This window comes from Medicago sativa, chromosome 4, assembly GCF_051527215.1.
Source record: "Medicago sativa cultivar Bolivia chromosome 4, Bolivia_mono, whole genome shotgun sequence".
Taxonomy (NCBI): Eukaryota; Viridiplantae; Streptophyta; class Magnoliopsida; order Fabales; family Fabaceae; genus Medicago; species Medicago sativa.
Genome location: NC_140752.1, coordinates 51,302,266 through 51,318,990, shown reverse-complemented (window position 1 = coordinate 51,318,990; position 16,725 = coordinate 51,302,266). Strand labels below are relative to the sequence as shown.

The 16,725-nt window shown below is 35.3% G+C and overlaps 2 protein-coding genes across 3 annotated transcripts; one reads left to right on the top strand and one right to left on the bottom strand.

The window, feature by feature from the left end:
- The first annotated feature begins 636 nt into the window (after nucleotides 1–636).
- On the top strand, nucleotides 637–4,411 carry LOC146929677 (uncharacterized). 2 transcript variants are annotated; one of them, XM_085701470.1, is made up of 9 exons: nucleotides 637–962; nucleotides 1,739–1,786; nucleotides 1,885–1,944; nucleotides 2,153–2,236; nucleotides 2,384–2,488; nucleotides 2,916–3,047; nucleotides 3,148–3,245; nucleotides 3,827–3,938; nucleotides 4,084–4,411. In XM_085701470.1, exons 1-9 carry the CDS (start codon nucleotides 708–710, stop codon nucleotides 4,198–4,200), a joined length of 1,011 nt encoding a protein of 336 aa, XP_085557596.1. In that variant the 5' UTR covers nucleotides 637–707; the 3' UTR covers nucleotides 4,201–4,411. The 2 variants fall into 2 exon arrangements, with proteins under 2 accessions (XP_085557596.1, XP_085557597.1); XM_085701471.1 differs by lacking the exon at nucleotides 2,916–3,047.
- A 26-nt stretch (nucleotides 4,412–4,437) lies between these two features.
- Nucleotides 4,438–6,068, bottom strand: LOC146929676 (uncharacterized). Its single transcript, XM_085701472.1, has 2 exons — nucleotides 5,611–6,068; nucleotides 4,438–5,523 (listed from the first exon to the last, which is right to left on the bottom strand). The coding sequence occupies exons 1-2, from the start codon at nucleotides 5,758–5,760 to the stop codon at nucleotides 5,026–5,028; spliced, it is 648 nt and encodes a 215-aa protein (XP_085557598.1). The 5' UTR covers nucleotides 5,761–6,068; the 3' UTR covers nucleotides 4,438–5,025.
- Nucleotides 6,069–16,725: the final 10,657 nt, after the last annotated feature.

Below are 16,725 nucleotides of genomic sequence, written 5' to 3'. Positions count from 1 at the left end.
TCAATCTATCCACTCGTGAACCCATTTGCTCCGCGACGGGGGTGTTAGAGTTTCAGAAATCAAGAAGGCAACCTCTTGTTATTATTACAAACTGTTATATATAGACCTTGCATGAAAAACTACCAATAACTTCCTATACTTAGAGCCCTACACTTGACATAATTACAATACACTAGAAAATAACTTTCATGCACTTCAGCCTTGTTTCCTGCCATGCGCTCCAATTGCAACCTCAAATTATTTCTCCTTGTCTTTGGTCGAAAACCATATGCATGCAACACATTAAGTCACTTGGTCGAAATTGCGGTGTGTCGAAGTCTGTATGTTCTTGGTCGAAATTGTGGTATCTCTTTGCACTGTTCAGTATGTCGAAAAAACCCATCTAACTTGTCGAAATATAATCATGACTTCGACCAAATATTTTATTTTTGATATTAACTCCATGATATTTTGTATATTGATATTTTACCAATGTTATTCTAGTTTATTGGTATATGAATGTTGTGGTTTATTCAACCAACAATTAGTATCAATTATGTACTCTACCGATTCAGCCAATTAAGTGTATCAGACACATCAAATTCTAGTTCCTATTTTACACCGAGTGGGGTCCCAAAGCCATTTCTTTTTCCCACTTATAATCCCTCACGTTAAGTGAGGAAAAAAAGGAAACTTTTGTTTCTTTGTTATAGTAGCGGTTGCTCATCATGATGACTCACCTGATCAACCATGCTAAACTCGCTCGATTCGTTTCTTTCACTCACCACCCCAAATTTTCTCTCCTCCGATTCTCAACCATAACAACCACCCAGTGCGGTGGAGAACAGTCACCGGAAACAAAACACCGTAGAGTGGAGTTACCAAAGGAGCTTTCGAAAAATGTGATCACTCTGTCGTGTGAGTCTACAGCCAAGGGTGGTGTTTGTGACATCTACGTCGTTGGCACCATTCATATCTCCGAGGTAACTATGGTTTCTTTACTGCATTTTGTTTTTTACGTAGTCACTATCTTCATACTTGAGTTTCTTTTAACAGTATTTTGATTTTCACAACAAAAACTGTTGTAGTTTTTCGAGGACCTATTTAAATTCACCACGGTTTGATTGACCGTTCTAAGCGGAAATGGACTCTGGTAATCCAAAGTTCTGTCTAAGTATAACGTGTCCAAAGATTGTTCCACTCAAGAATCGAACTCATATTCGTCTGAACAATTCGTAATTTAGTGGATCTCATTAACCACCTGAACCTATTTTCTTGGTTAAATTATACATAACTTTGTACGACTAGTTTTGTCATTTAAATCTAAATGTAATTTATATTATATTTATCATTATTTACGTTTTGTGAAGTTGAGTTAAGCCCAACTGAAAAAATTTAAGATGGTATCAGAGCTTACTCAAGATTTGTTGGGCCGTTTGCTATTAGATTTTCCGCTATAAGGCTACTCGGGTTATGCTCATGTCTTATGGTCCTGGGAGTGAAAGGTGTGTTAAGAATGTGTTAAAAGTCTCACTATTAGAAGGATAAGACATGAACACATACTTAATTTATAAGTAGTTATCAGTAGAAAAGTTTATCTTAAATATATCGTGCCTGCTCTCTTTAAGTCTCTCTTTGTGTGTGTGTATGTGTGTATATAACAAGGAAAGTTAGTATTTGTGTATAAAAAATCTTATTCATATGTTATTCATATTTAACCCTTTTATTCCATTGTCCCTTATGTTGAACTATGTCACAGAAATCAAGCAAACAAGTTGAAGAAATTGTCAAATTTCTCAAACCAGAGGTGGTTTTTCCCTTCTCATATCAATATGTTTGTTCCCCTTATTTTCCTTGTACATATTTTTATGATGAAATTGTATGATTCACTACTCTTTATTGCAGATTGTCTTTTTGGAATTGTGCTCAAGCCGTAAAAACGTGCTTTTTCATGAAAATATGAAGGTTTCCATTCTTTAACTATGGATTTTAGATTGAGCTAGTATGCCAACACACTAATGAGATGATTCACCATACACTCATTGCAATCCAATCAAATTCTTAAGTTTGGCCACCATTCTCACACTATATAACTAATTCCTTGATTTCATCATTACCTTGGTTCTTAGTAAGTTATCTTTTTTCATGTTTATTTAGTTTCTGCTTCTTCCAGGTACCTACCGTGAAAGAAATGTTTGCAATATGGAAGAAAAAACGCAACTTCTTTCGAATACTTTACAGCTGGTTCCAAGCCAAGGCATGTTTTCAATGACTACATCCTATTACAGTTTTGAACCATAAATCTTCCATTGCATCTTATTCAAGAATGTTGTATTGATTTTTGAAAAAATAAATGTTTCGATTATCATGTACTGTTCTTTTCCTTCCTTTGACTTTCTGACAGTGTGGCCGTGAGCTTGGCGTCTATCCTGGTGCTGAGTTTCGTTCGGGATATAGAGAAGCAAAGAAGTATGGTGGCAAAGTGGTACTTGGTGATCGCCCTGTAGAGGTTAGATTAAATTTTATTTCATGAAAAACTGATGAAATTGCAGAAGTATTATGTAATATGTTAGCCATTCTTTAGAAAGTTTTCGATTCTTGATAATTCGATGAATCAATAGTTCTTAGGCTAGTAGTAATATTTTGTGACTCAACAATGAATGATACTTTACTTACCCCTCTCTTTTGTAAGAATTTTTCATATCCCCTTTGCTGGCATAGTTTTAGTCAAAAGAAAAACTTATATTCGTTCTTTTCATAGAAGTTAAAAATGGCAGCCTCCAAAACATATGTTTTGAAAAATAAGCTACGTTATAAGAGAATTTTTTTCATTGTTTACAATTTTATCAAATGTTCCTTTAGCTTGGTTTCCAACGTGAGATTATGGTTTACAACATAGTTACTGGATTGATCGATCTTAATTTTGATTGAGACACATTACAAGTAAGAGAACATGGAGGAAGCTGCCACTATGGCACATCCTAAGATTGTTGATTAGTCCTTCTTCTACTCCAAGAAGTGTGTCTTTGTCATACTTTTCATCCTTCTCTGATAATCTTAAAAACATGGTATATGTCATGATCTAATGATCTAGTGATAAGTGTGAATTAATCATTCCTATGCTAAGTTCATGTCTATGCTAACACGAATTTTACTTTGCCCCTTCAGTTGAAAGAAGTGGAAGACATTGACAGAACGAAACGAAAACAAACAATGAGTAAGACATTGCCAACTGTAATGGAGACCCTTGTGCACGAAAGAGATCAGTAAGTTCTAACATTTCGCTAATTTGAATTAGTAGTGTCATCTGCGGTGAGACTTGTTTGGGGAATTAGTAGGAAAAGCTATGAAGCCCAGATACAAATATTTCATTTATTTTTGTTCCTAACTAGTAGGAAAAGCTATGATATCAGTTAATTGTTCTTAGATCTCTTTCTTCAAAAAAAAAATTGTTCTTAGATCTCACTCCCAATCCCAAAAATTAGTTCAAAGGACGAGTGTTCTATAGCACTCTGGTATTTCGAAGAGGCAATTTCTTTATGAGTGCAATTACCATTAAATTGTAGTCCCTCATATTATGAGTGATTAACATTTTCTTTTATAGGTAGGAATTTATTTTTGAAACGGCTTAATAGGCACAATGTTAAGAATAATGATATTGGTAAGGGCCATGAATGCTAATGTTATAACCTTTCTTTTGGTATTTATGTCTCTGGTGTTCTTGTAACCAAGTCTCAAACAAGTCAATTCAAACAAACTCTTTACGTAAATTTGGTTGTCGATAAAATTATTTATGTATGCTCCGTCTTATATTATGTATGATAAACTTTATATTGTATTTATCCAGGTACATGTCCTACACATTATTAAAAGTGGCAAGTGAGAGCAGAACAGTTGTTGCTGTTGTTGGAAGAGGGCATCTAGAAGGAATAAAGAACAATTGGAAGCAACCTGTCAATGTTAGTGAATGTGGTTACACCAAAATGCATTTCGCACATATAGAATTATTCTGTTTCTCCTCTCATTTCTTTTCGAAATTGTAGTAGTATTCTTTTTTCCGTAGTTGAAAGATTTTCTAACCCCATTTTTTCTTATTATTTTCAGATTAAGGATCTCCAGACAATTCCACCTCCCAAACCAGTTGTCGCTGCAATCAAGATCTTTGCATATGTCGGCGTTGTCGTGGCTGGGGTGGCCATAATATCAAGATCCTGTCTTTAAATGCAAAGAATGACTTTCCTAGATAGTGTCATTTACATCAACTCCGGGTGAACATATAAGGCACTTAATAGCTATCGACAATTGTTAAGTGATTGACAAGTGTTAGTCATCCATAGGGCAACCTGCTATATCAGGTATCTCACCAGGCTACTATAAATGCTTTGTTGTAACTGATTTATTAATCAATGAAAATAGATTCTCAGTTTCACAATTATTTATGTACTTTTATGCTTGTTCGTTCATGACCAAAACTCTTATGGATATTCTTTCGTCATTGCATTGAAGATCTATGAGAAACTGAACTATAAAAACTTTCTCATTTAGCATCAACAAGTTGAATCGTACATCAACGCTCATAATCTTGATGATTTTATTGTTTTACCATTGATTTTGTCGCTTTTTCTCACTGCGACAGATCATGCTTCTGGATTGCTGAATCCTGTGAATTGTCAATGGCGTCAAAAGGACCTGATGTTGTTCTCCTGGCTTTTATTTACGCTATCTAGTAAAGTTCTTGCATGTGTGATTGTATGCTCTCATGCCTACGACCAATGGGAAAAATTACGTGTACTTTCACAAGCAAATGCGTGCCAAAGCTCAACAATTTTACGAGCTATGGGCATATCAGTTGATTAGGAAAAACTCTTCCCTAACAAAGATGCGAATAAAATACTAAAAAGTCTTCCCCAAACTTAACTACTACTACTAAATAATGAATTCACACCAGTTCACCAAAGAGGCCCTAAGTGTTGAAAGGATTTTCCCTCTTCATTTCGAAACAGTACTGCATGATTAGGATTAGCAAATTGTGAAGCAGGCATTTCACTAGTAGTTATTGTGAACAGGCATTTCACTAGTAGTTATAAAAGCATGTTGGTTGTAGTGAGGAACTAAGTTGAAAGAGGAAGCCACATTTGTTCTAAGACGCTTTATGTTGCCAAACTGATGTGATAATTGATAGTCTTCCTGCTCATTGACATGTTTCCTTACTTGACTTTGTCGCATTTCAACTAGAGGTTGTTTTTCTTCACGGTGTTGCACTCTAACTTGATTCTTGGTACCTGCTACATCATAAGGCTTCTTTTGGGCTAGGTCTTGCTCTTTAACTTGATTCGTAGAGACTGCTTTTCTAGCACGTTTCTTCTCGTTGGAAAGAGACTCTGATGCGATGGCAACATTATTTTCCCTCTGGTTTTCTTGTTCTAACACAAAAATGCGCTTTTTAATCTCACCAACTAGACTGCGGTGATACTCTAGGTTGCAATCTGAAATGCACTGTAGAATATCCCTCAGACCAGCAATTTCTGTATCTCTGGCCTTAACCTAAATTAACATTTAATATATTACTGGCATGCAACTGTATGAATACTAAAAATGTAATGAGATAGAATTTTAATAGGGAAAGAGAACCTTTGGTTCGCGGTGTTTTTCTCTGCGAACAACTTCATAGGAAATCTGTTTTGCTTTCTCCATCTCTATTTGCAGCATGATACTAACTAGTCTGCACTTGTCAGCCAAATTATATGCAGAAATGAATCTAACAGCTCCAATATGCCGCATATTCTTTATAAGATTATCCACAAAATCTGTGGTCCAATTTAAATTTACTTGATCAAATCAAACAAGAAAAGTTCCTCCAGTTATCACTTTGGAAGAGATACAGCCAGAAAACCAGTTTTAGTAAGAAATGGATCGTCTGAGATTATCTATTAAACATGCACGCACAAATACTTTAAAGTCGAAAACAGAATGTCTAAGATCATTTAGAAGATGCAAAAGATACACAAGCATACACAAAGAGAGATTAGAAGTAAAAAATAGAACATCTAAGATTATTTAGAAAAGGAAGACGTATGCACACACACACACACACAAAGAGATTAAATTCCAAGTATCGAGCAAGCTATAAATCATTCTTTAACTAAATATAGAATGAACTTTCTTCAAACAGAAAATATCTAGCACGTTTCTTTTCTTTGGAATGAGATTCTGATGCGATGGAAACACTTTTTTCCGTCCGGTTTTTTTAAATAGTAACTTTTATACATCTATGTAATATTTTCTTATACTTATTTTCATATACAGAAGTATGCATATGGTATCGAGAAAAAATGTATGATGACCCGAAAAAGAACATCTTTAACAAACATACCTGATATTTTGTTCTCGAAACCAAGGGTCCGAAACAGCTCTACAGCTTCCTTGTGATGAGCAACAACCTCAAAAAGCTTCAAACTTCATCTTCTTTAAAATTAGAATGAGGAAACAATCCATAACTAGACAAAAGTAGTAGAAAACCCAGAACCACCGAAGAATTTTCAGCACATCCTCTCGCGGTCTCTTTCAACTCAAGAGCCAGCTTCATTGCCTCGTATTTTACGTCAGGATCTATATGTGGCGAGATTCTCGTCAGCTGGTCTAACAGAAATATTTGTCTCTTCTCAATAACCATGCCTTCATCCGGTCGAAGCTTAGGATTCCGAATTATATCCAAAACAAGTTGTGCTGGATTCGGTGCTGTTTGGAGATTAACCAAAATGCCATGGTCATTCAATTCAGACCCATCTGAGAGCAACTGGAAATTTCCTCCATCATTGGTGGTGAGACTTGGTTGATAACCTGAGCAACAATAAAATTAAATATTTAGGTAGAATGTACTTAAGATCTGAAAGTATTAAGTATCGGAAAGCTTCCTAATATGCATTGTTTATCGAAGGAAAAGTGCTTATAGAAGCAATCATCATAATGCTATAGCTTCATCGGATATCGTATATAAAACAACACAATGTAATACATGGAAGTGGTAGAATCAATGCAGGTTTAGTTTCAATACTTTATCCATATTATTGCATCATACAGTTGATTGAGATGAATAAGTGTCATTTAACATTAAATACTTACATAGGTTGGAAGGAAAATGTATTGGTGGTATACAAAAACACTGAGGCAATAGTCATGAATCACATTATTTCAAATTACAATCAACAAGTAATGATGCAAAACAGTGCAAAATGATTCAGCACATGTATTTATTTACCTGGTACTTTAAGAGGACGGAGTTGTGGAGCCTGACATGAACCAATATCATAAGTAGCAACAAACTTGAAATAATTCAGCACCTCCAAATTATTCTTAGCAAGTACAGATAAATTTGCCTTCCACTCAGTTGCAAATTTGATTGCTTCTTCTTTGACATGAAAACTAATGACTGGTGAAGTTTTATATAGTTCATCCACCAAAAAGTTACGTACATGAGAAGGACAACAACCTTTTATTGTCTCCAACACCAGTTTAGCAGGGTCGGATGATGCTCGAAGAACAGCCGAAACTTGACTACTTATGGACTCAAGTTGTTTCACAAGGTTGAAGCGCTCTCGAACTTCAGACTGTTTTTCTTTCGTCTCTAGACGCTTTTCTCTCAGTTTGAACTGCTTCTCCTGATCTTCAAGCTGCTTTTGTTTCGTCTCAAGATGCTTTAATTTCAGTTCTAACTTCTTTTCTTCCCAAAGAAGCACCTTCTCTCTTTCTTCAGATTCCTTCTCTATTGAAACAAGCACATCTAATTGTTTATCATAGTCCTCCTCATTTGAACGAAGCACCTTCTCTCTTTCTTCAACTATTGATTCAAGTTCCTGCAGCTCTACAAACTTCGACTCAAGGCACTCCACCCTTCCTTTATGCGCCTTTTCTTGTTTTACAAATTGATCCTCCCTTGATTGAAGATCCTTCTCTCTTTCTTCAAATTTCTCCTCCTGTTCCTTGCCTTGGATTTGAATTCTTGATTCAAGCTCCTGCAGCTCTACAAACTTAGACTCGAGGCACTTCACCTTTTCTTCATGCGCCTTTTCTTGCTCTACAAACTGCTCCTCCTTTGTTTGGAGATCCTTCTCTCTTTCTTCAATCTCTTGTTGTTTCAACTTGAGATGTTTGTACTGATTTTCGATACCCCTGCCCTTTTCTCGAAGCCTTTTCTCTTTTTCATCAACCTCATAGTTTCTTTCTTTCATCAACTCTCTCTTCTTAGCATTCAACTCATGTTGAACGCATTGCAAGCGTTGTTGTTTTTCATCAACCGTCCTGGTTAGACAATCAAACTCTCTCAGCTTAGCATAGAGGTCGCCGCTACACAATGTCAACTCGTTTTTAACAAATTTCAAGTGTTTTTCTGCTGCTCGACTCTCAATGCGCCATCTGTGGATCGAATTTTCATGCCATTCGAGTTCTTGACGAAGAGCTATGCAGTCTTCTCTTATTGAATGCGGTGGTTTCATGTCTCTCAAAGCAAAGGTTTCTTTCTTTATTTCTTTCTTTGCTTGCGAGTGTTGTTTGACACGAACTGGACAGTGATATATATAGTGAAAGTCTCTAGGGTTTCTGTCTAAACTATAAATTAGAATCAAATCTCACAAATATTTCTGTCTAAAACTATATGTATTCCAAATATTTTTCTAGATCCAGCATTAAACTATATTTATTTGTTTTATTATTATTTATTGCTTCATATTTCATTTCCAAATCTTATAAAATAAAATTATATTTTGTTTATAGTTACCAATTAATATTTGATTTTTTTATAGACCAATTAATATTTGATGAAATATATAGTGTAATATCTGATTAAATATTTTTTTCGGGGATCTATTAAAATATCATTTTATTGTATAATTAGTCATGCTATTAATTTTTATTTAAAAAAATATTTATACTTTTTTAGGGAAAAAATATATATTCATACTTAATATGCTAGTATTCATCTTAAAAAAAAAAACTACTGTTTTCATATTACAATTTTTTACGAAATTAACTTTTATGCATTGACGGTGATAAACTTTTTTTTACACATGCACTTAATCAAACCATGATAAATAGATATATGTAGCGATATTTAAAGAATTTATTTAAAAATGTGATATTATAGAGTAATTTAGTTGGATGTATGTGTAAGAATACTTTACACTCTTCAGTGTTTGTCAATTAAATTAATTTTTTATTGCACCTTTCATCATTTCTCTATTTTTACTTTTTTTACAAAATGAAACTTAATGCATTTAATTTATAATAATAGTAGATATACAAGATGGGATCATCACAGTTTAGCCACTCTTGCTAAATTATGAGTGACTTCGTTGGTTTGTCTCTTAATGAACCTAACATTAGAGGTTGCTAAATCAGAATCTAGCAGGCGTCTATAATCATTAATCACTGCAGTGTAATTAGAAACGTCACTTTTACTACCATAGATACTATCTATCAACACATGAAGAAAATAAAGAGCAATAAGATAGCTTGGGGCGCAAGTTAACTAATTAGTAGCATTTGCATTTACATTTCATTTACCAATTGTAATTTCACTCGCATCTAGTTAGTTAGAAGAATGATGAGCTGGCATCAATGTGTATATAACTAAGTGTAATGAACCTTCACAAGTTAATGAAATTCAGTTACACTTTTTGCTTCACTTTGAAGCTTTCTCTCTCCTAACCATGGCGGTTTATTCTTCTCTGATGGTATCAGAGCAAGTTAAAGCTTGCTCTGCTTCCGCAATTGCCATTACTCTGTTTTCTACCGTTTAATTACGTGATTCTTTCATCAGTTCACAAATCAATTTCTTCTTCTTCTTCTTCGTTTCAAGTTTCAATCTTGATTCGTTTTTCGTTCAATTTGATTCTTTTCAACCAATTTTTGGATTTGTTTGAGTTGTTTTTCTATTGAATCATGGTGAGAAACAACAATAATCAGAATCAGGATCAAGGTCTTGATCCATACTTTGTGCATCCTTCTGAAAATTCTTCAACTATGAGTGTTACACCGCAACTAAATGGTGATAACTATCATGCTTGGTCTATGAAGATGAGAAGAGCTTTAGCCATGAAGAACAAGTTCAAGTTCGTCGATGGCTCTATCCCTATTCCTGAAGATGATGATTTGAACCAGAGTGCTTGGGAAAGATGTAATAATCTGGTTCATACATGGATTATCAACTCAATCACACCTTCTATTGCACAAAGTGTAGTTTTCATAGAAAATGCAGTAGATATATGGAATGATTTGAAAGATCGTTTTATGAGAGGTGATAGAATTAGGGTTGCTCAACTGCATCAGGAAATTGCTAATTTGAAGCAAGGCAATCATAAGGTCACAGAATATTTACTGAATTGAGGGGTCTTTGGGAAGAATTGGAGCAATATAGACCAGTGCCTCAGTGCAATTGTCCTATAGCTTGTAATTGTACTGCTATGAGGTATGCTAAAGAGTTTAGGCTAGAGGATAGAACTATACAGTTCTTGATTGGTTTGAATGAGGAGTATTAAGGAGTAGCTTCTCAGGTTTTGCTTATGGATCCAATGCCACCAATCAATAGGGTATTTTCTATGGTAATGCAACAGGAAAGGAAACTGCAATATGGTGTTATCAATGCTCCAAATACACCACTAGAGGATGCTGCAGGTCTTGTCAATGCAGTGAATGGCCAAAAGCAGTTTGGCAGAGGAAGAGGAAATGGTTTCTCTCAAGGAAGAGGAAGAGGAAATGGAAGATATTGTACCTTTTGTGAAAGAACCAATCACATTGTAGAAACTTGTTACAAGAAGCATGGATATCCACCTAACCGGGGAAGAGGTGGAGGAAATTCCTATGCCAATATGATTGATGGAGATGATGCAGAGAATGAAACACAGACTGCATGCACTAGCAGAAATGAAGATAGTGCAGGAGTCACTCTTACTAAGGATCAATACCAGAGTTTGATGTCTCTATTGGAAAAGAGTAACTTCGAGATAAAGTGTTCAGCAGATGTGGTGAAAGGTATCAGTTACTCTTCATTTCATGGAGGTAATTCATGTTATGCTAATTTTGAAAATAAACATGATGATATTGGATGGATTGTAGACACAGGTGCTACCCATCATACTTGATTTGATATGAAATGGTTTAGTAATTGCACTAAAATTGAGCCTATTAGTGTAAATCTACCTAATGGAAACACTACATTAGCACAATGTAGAGGACAAGTAAGACTATCACAGGAATTGAGCATAAAAAATGTTCTCTATTTGCCTCAATTTGCTGTGAATCTTATTTATGCTTCAAAGTTGATTAAAGAGCAAAACTACATTTTGCACTTTGGAGCTAACGAATGTACAATACAGGAAAAGAACAGTTTGAAGAAGATTGGTTCAGCTGAAGAAAGACATGGTTTATACTACTTGAAGATTGATGAAAAGTATAATCTAGCTTTAGTGTCCAATGTATCTGTTCCAGCAAAGTCAAATAAAGAGCACGTGCCTGATGGAGTTTTGTGGCATCTCAGGCTTGGTCATCTGTCTAAGGATAGAATGATGTGTATGAATAAGTTATATAGTTATATTTCTACTAGTCCACACACTGCTTGTGATGTGTGAGATGTGTAGACAGAAAATTTTACCTTTTCCTGTTAGTAGTAAGAATGCTAAGTCTGCTTTTGAGCTTGTTCATTTTGATATTTGGGGGCCATTTGGTACAGCTTCTGTTCATGGTCGCAAATATTTCCTTACTATTCTAGATGATTGTACAAGGCATATTTGGGTTGTGATGTTGCATAATAAATCTGAAGCTTCTCAGAAAGTAAAGAGTTTTATTTCTATGGTTGAAAGACAATTTGAATGTAAAGTCAAGAAGGTTAGAAGTGATAATGGGCCAGAATTTATGTTGAAAGAATTTTATGATGAAAAAGGAATTATTCATCAAAGAAGTTGTGTATATACTCCCCAACAAAATGGGAGAGTAGAAAGAAGACACCAGCACATACTTAATATCAGTAGAGCTCTTATGTTTCAGTCTAAATTACCAAAGAAGTTTTGGTCATATGCTGTGCTACATGCAGTATACTTGATCAACAGAATTCCCACAAAAATTTTGAACAACAAATCTTCTTATGAAGTGTTGTATGGTGAAGTACCAGATTTGAGTAATCTCAAAGTGTTTGGATGCTTGAGTTATGCATCCACCTTATCAGTTAACAGACATAAATTTGATTCAAGAGCTAAGAAATGTGCTTTCTTAGGTTACAAGTCAGGAATCTAGGGCTTTGTGCTGGTTGATGTTCATACTTCTGAAATGGTAGTTTCTAGGAATGTGAAATTTTTTGATTTGGAATTTCCATTCCATTCCGCTAGTGTTACTACTGTACCCTCCACTCATATTTACCTTGACAGTCAAGTCACTAACAATGTACTTGTTAGTGACATCATTGTACACTCTTCTGAAGATCGTGATGAGGTTCCACATGAAGATTTAGTTAGTGATACTGAAGAGAGGGATATTGAAGCAGTGCCTGTAGTCACCAGAAAGTCCTCCAGATGTTCTCAGGAACCAACTTACTTGCAAGATTATGTTTGCAACTCAACAAGTGGTCACTACCCTATGACCAATTTCATCAACAATTCGGTTCTATCTCCTAAACATCTTGCTTATGTTTACTCTTTGAATAATGAGATTGAGCCCACTAGTTATCTTTCAGCTAGTAAAGATTCTAGGTGGTTAACTGCTATGCAGGCAGAAATAGAGGCTCTTAATGCAAATAAAACTTGGGAGTTTGTTGATCTTCCCTCAGATGTTATCTCCATAGGTAGTAAATGGGTATATAAGATCAAAACACATGCAGATGGTACTATAGAACGTTTCAAAGCTCGTTTGGTTGCACAATGTTTCAATCAAATTGAAGGGCTTGATTATTTTGAAACATTCTCACCTGTTGCCAAGTTATCAACCATTAGGGTGTTACTTGCTCTTGCATCTATTCATGGTTGGTATTTACATCAACTTGATGTAAACAACGCCTTCTTACATGGAGATTTAAATGAAGCAGTTTATATGAAGGTCCCTCAAGGTGTCACTCCTCCTAAACCTGGCCAAGTTTGCAAGCTTCTCAAATCCCTTTATGGCCTTAAGCAAGCCAGTAGGCAATGGTTTGAGAAGCTTACTCAGTTTCTTTATGCTCAGGGGTTCATTCAAGCCACTACAGATCACACATTGTTCACCAAAATCACTGCTACTTCTTATATTGTTGTTTTGGTGTATGTGGGTGACATTATTTTAGCAGGAACATGTCTGCAGGAGTTTGATTCTTTGAAACAAGCTCTTCACAATGCTTTTTGCATCAAGAATTTAGGGGAGCTTAAATTCTTCTTAGGTTTGGAAGTGGCACACTCCTCCCAAGGCATTTCTCTTTTTCAACGCAAGTATTGTCTGGAGCTACTTGCTGATGCTGGTTTGACTGGTTGCAAACCAGTTTCTACCCCACTTGACCCTTCTGAACGTTTGTCTCAAGATGATGGGTCCCTTCACAGTGATGTCACTGGTTATAGACGTTTGGTTGGCAGGCTGTTATACCTCACCACTATGCGCCCTGATATTGCCTTTGCAGCACAACAATCAAGCCAATTCATGGCTTCTCCCACTGAATTGCACTATAAGGCAGCTCTTAGAGTTTTGAGGTATTTAAAGCGTTCACCTGGACGAGGTTTATTTTTCCCCCACTCTTCTGAACTCCAATTGCTTGGTTTCAGTGATGCAGACTGGGGAGGTTGTGTAGACACTCGTCGTTCTATTTCAGGGTATTGCTTCTTCATTGGCAAGTCTTTGGTTTCATGGAAATCAAAGAAGCAACCAACTGTTTCATGTTCCTCTGCTGAAGTAGAATACAGGGCTTTGGCTTCTGCCACCAGAGAGCTTCAATGGTTGTGTTTTCTTCTCCATGACTTGAAGCAAGCTCCTTCATGCTTACCTGTACTCTACTGTGACAACCAGAGTGCTCTCCATATATCAGCAAATCCAGTGTTCCATGAACGCACCAAACACTTAGACATTGACTGTAATTTGGTGCATGAGAAGATTCAAGCTGGTGTTATGCGTTTGTTACCAGTCACCTCCCAACATCAAACAATTGACATGTTTACAAAGGCTTCTGGTCCGAGACAATTTCATGAATGTATGCTGAAACTAGGGATGGTAGATATCTACCAACCACCAGTTTGCGAGGGGGTATCAACACATGAAGAAAATAAAGAGCAATAAGATAGCTTGGGGCGCAAGTTAACTAATTAGTAGCATTTGCATTTACATTTCATTTACCAATTGTAATTTCACTCGCATCTATTTAGTTAGAAGAATGATGAGCTGGCATCAATGTGTATATGACTAAGTGTAATGAACCTTCACAAGTTAATGAAATTCAGTTACACTTTTTGCTTCACTTTGAAGCTTTCTCTCTCTTAACCATGGCGGTTTATTCTTCTCTGACTATCCACCGCGATTTTGGAATCAATCGCAAAGTTCACAATACCCTTATGAAGATCACGAACCCACCTGAGCGCCAATAACAAGTCTAAGCCCTCCCCCATCACAAAATGACCCTCTTCATCACGAATATACATACCAAGTTCGACTCTATTCAACACATGAGAAAAGGAAGCATCTACATTACACAGGGGCGGACCCAGGTGTGTGTCAGGGGCTGCACCTGCACACCCTGGGTTTTCAAATTTATGCCTAGTAATATACTTTATTTATGTTTTGCATACCCTTAAGTTTTATTGTTGCACCTCCCAAGATCCTCTCAGATTAAACCATGACGCCCTTGAATTTTTTAGTATAGAGCATAACACGTTCTTCTCTCATTCTACCTTGTTGCTTTTTTACTTTCAACTAACTTTTGTTTTTTTTAACTATGCATTTGGTAATTATTTGTGTATTTAATATTGGGTAATTCATTGGGTTGCTTTATTTTCAACAAAATCCAAAAAATTCTCATGTACCTAGTCTTGAACTGATGACTTAGATTTATCCTCAATTTTCTCAGCCACTTCGCTTCATCATTCAGTTGCTTTTGAATATCTATGATATATAATATATATTGCACAATATCTTTAATTTTCACTTCTGTCATTTTTTGTTTTTTAATTTTGTTTTCATTTCCTTTTATTTATAGAGACTATGACTATGCACCACCAAAAAAATAGAGACCATGACTATAGTAATCGTCTTAATTACTACTGGAAAATTTGATATGCCATAGTCCCGTGAGCATAACTCAGTTGGTAGGACAATGCATTATTATATGCAGGGGCCGAGGTTCGAACCCCGGACACCCCACTTATTCACCGTATAAGGTGAATTCTAGCCACTAGGCTACCTGACCAAAAAAATAATAATTTGATATGCCATATATATATGCGTGATCAAATTACATCGATATAATTTATGTTAAATTTTACATGGATGATCTTTATAATACAAAATTTCGATCAAATTATAGATATTATAAAAAATTTATTTGCTAAATTCTTATTGAACAATGCAACATTATTAAAAAATGACAACCTAGTGTAACCATATTGTGAAACATTAAAATTGTAAATTTAAACATATATATATATATATAGATATTATAAAAAAAATTATTTGCTAAATTCTTATTGAACAATGCAACATTATTAAAAAATGACAACCTAGTGTAACCATATATATATATATATATATATATATATATATATATATATATATATATATATATATATATATATATATGCAGGGAGTTGCCTCCATCCAAGCACTTTGACCACTTGACCAGTAGTTGTTTTAGTGATATAATATCACTTCCACTAATGCATATCCTATACCAAACAGACATTTTAAAAGGCAATTAATCTCTTTTCCTCTCCTTCCCGACTTTAACGTTATACGGTTCTGAAGTCATGTTCTCCCCTTATTCATGCGATCTCAACCCAGAAATCAGCCATTTCCATCCCTTTCTTCCCCCTTTTCCTTCGATTTCTCCGCAAAAATATGATTCCGATTCATATTTCGTCCATGATAACTTATTAATGGTATGATCACTAAACTAATTTTGATATCAATGCTATTTTATTATTTTATTCATTTTGATTTTCTGGATAGTGATTAGGGTTTCAAAATTTGGGGATTTTATGATTTTTCAATTCAATTAAGATTGTTTCTCAATCCTTGAATTTTCAAATATACAATATTCACGTTTTCTAATATAGGTTAGGATTGGCAATGGTTATAATTTATAATAGTGATTTAGTCCTAAAAAATAGGGAAAATTGCCACCTCAACATATTTTTGTTATTGTATCCTTAAACACTGCTTAGGTAGTTTTTTCAGCCTGAACACACGTGCAAATGTTGTTCCTAGAAAATAGCCACGCCAAGCATGACTGATGTGTAGTGGACTTTCATAAATCCTTGAAAATATAGTCTTGACCCTGAACACGTACAATGTTGTTGCTTGAAAACCCTTGAAAATAGCCACTCCAACCATGACTGATGTGTAGTGGGTTTAGATAAATCCTTGAAAATAGCCACGACTCCAAACATCGTGGGTGGTTTTTCATGATAACTTTCAAATTCTCACTCTCTTCTTATAAATAGGTGTCTTTGTTGTTGCCCTTCATGTTCTGTTTTCCATAATCCCATAAATCATTGAAAATAGGTAACGCTCCAAGCATAACTAATGTGTAGTGGGTGG

Coding starts and splice junctions, on each gene's coding strand:
- LOC146929676 (XM_085701472.1), bottom strand. CDS start 5,760: ATGCGGCATATTGGAGCTGTTAGATTCATTTCTGCATATAATTTGGCT. Junction 5,524..5,610: donor AAAAACACCGCGAACCAAAG/GTTCTCTTTCCC, acceptor ATGTTAATTTAG/GTTAAGGCCAGAGATACAGA.
- LOC146929677 (XM_085701470.1), top strand. CDS start 708: ATGATGACTCACCTGATCAACCATGCTAAACTCGCTCGATTCGTTTCT. Junction 2,237..2,383: donor ACAGCTGGTTCCAAGCCAAG/GCATGTTTTCAA, acceptor ACTTTCTGACAG/TGTGGCCGTGAGCTTGGCGT. Junction 3,246..3,826: donor CTTGTGCACGAAAGAGATCA/GTAAGTTCTAAC, acceptor GTATTTATCCAG/GTACATGTCCTACACATTAT.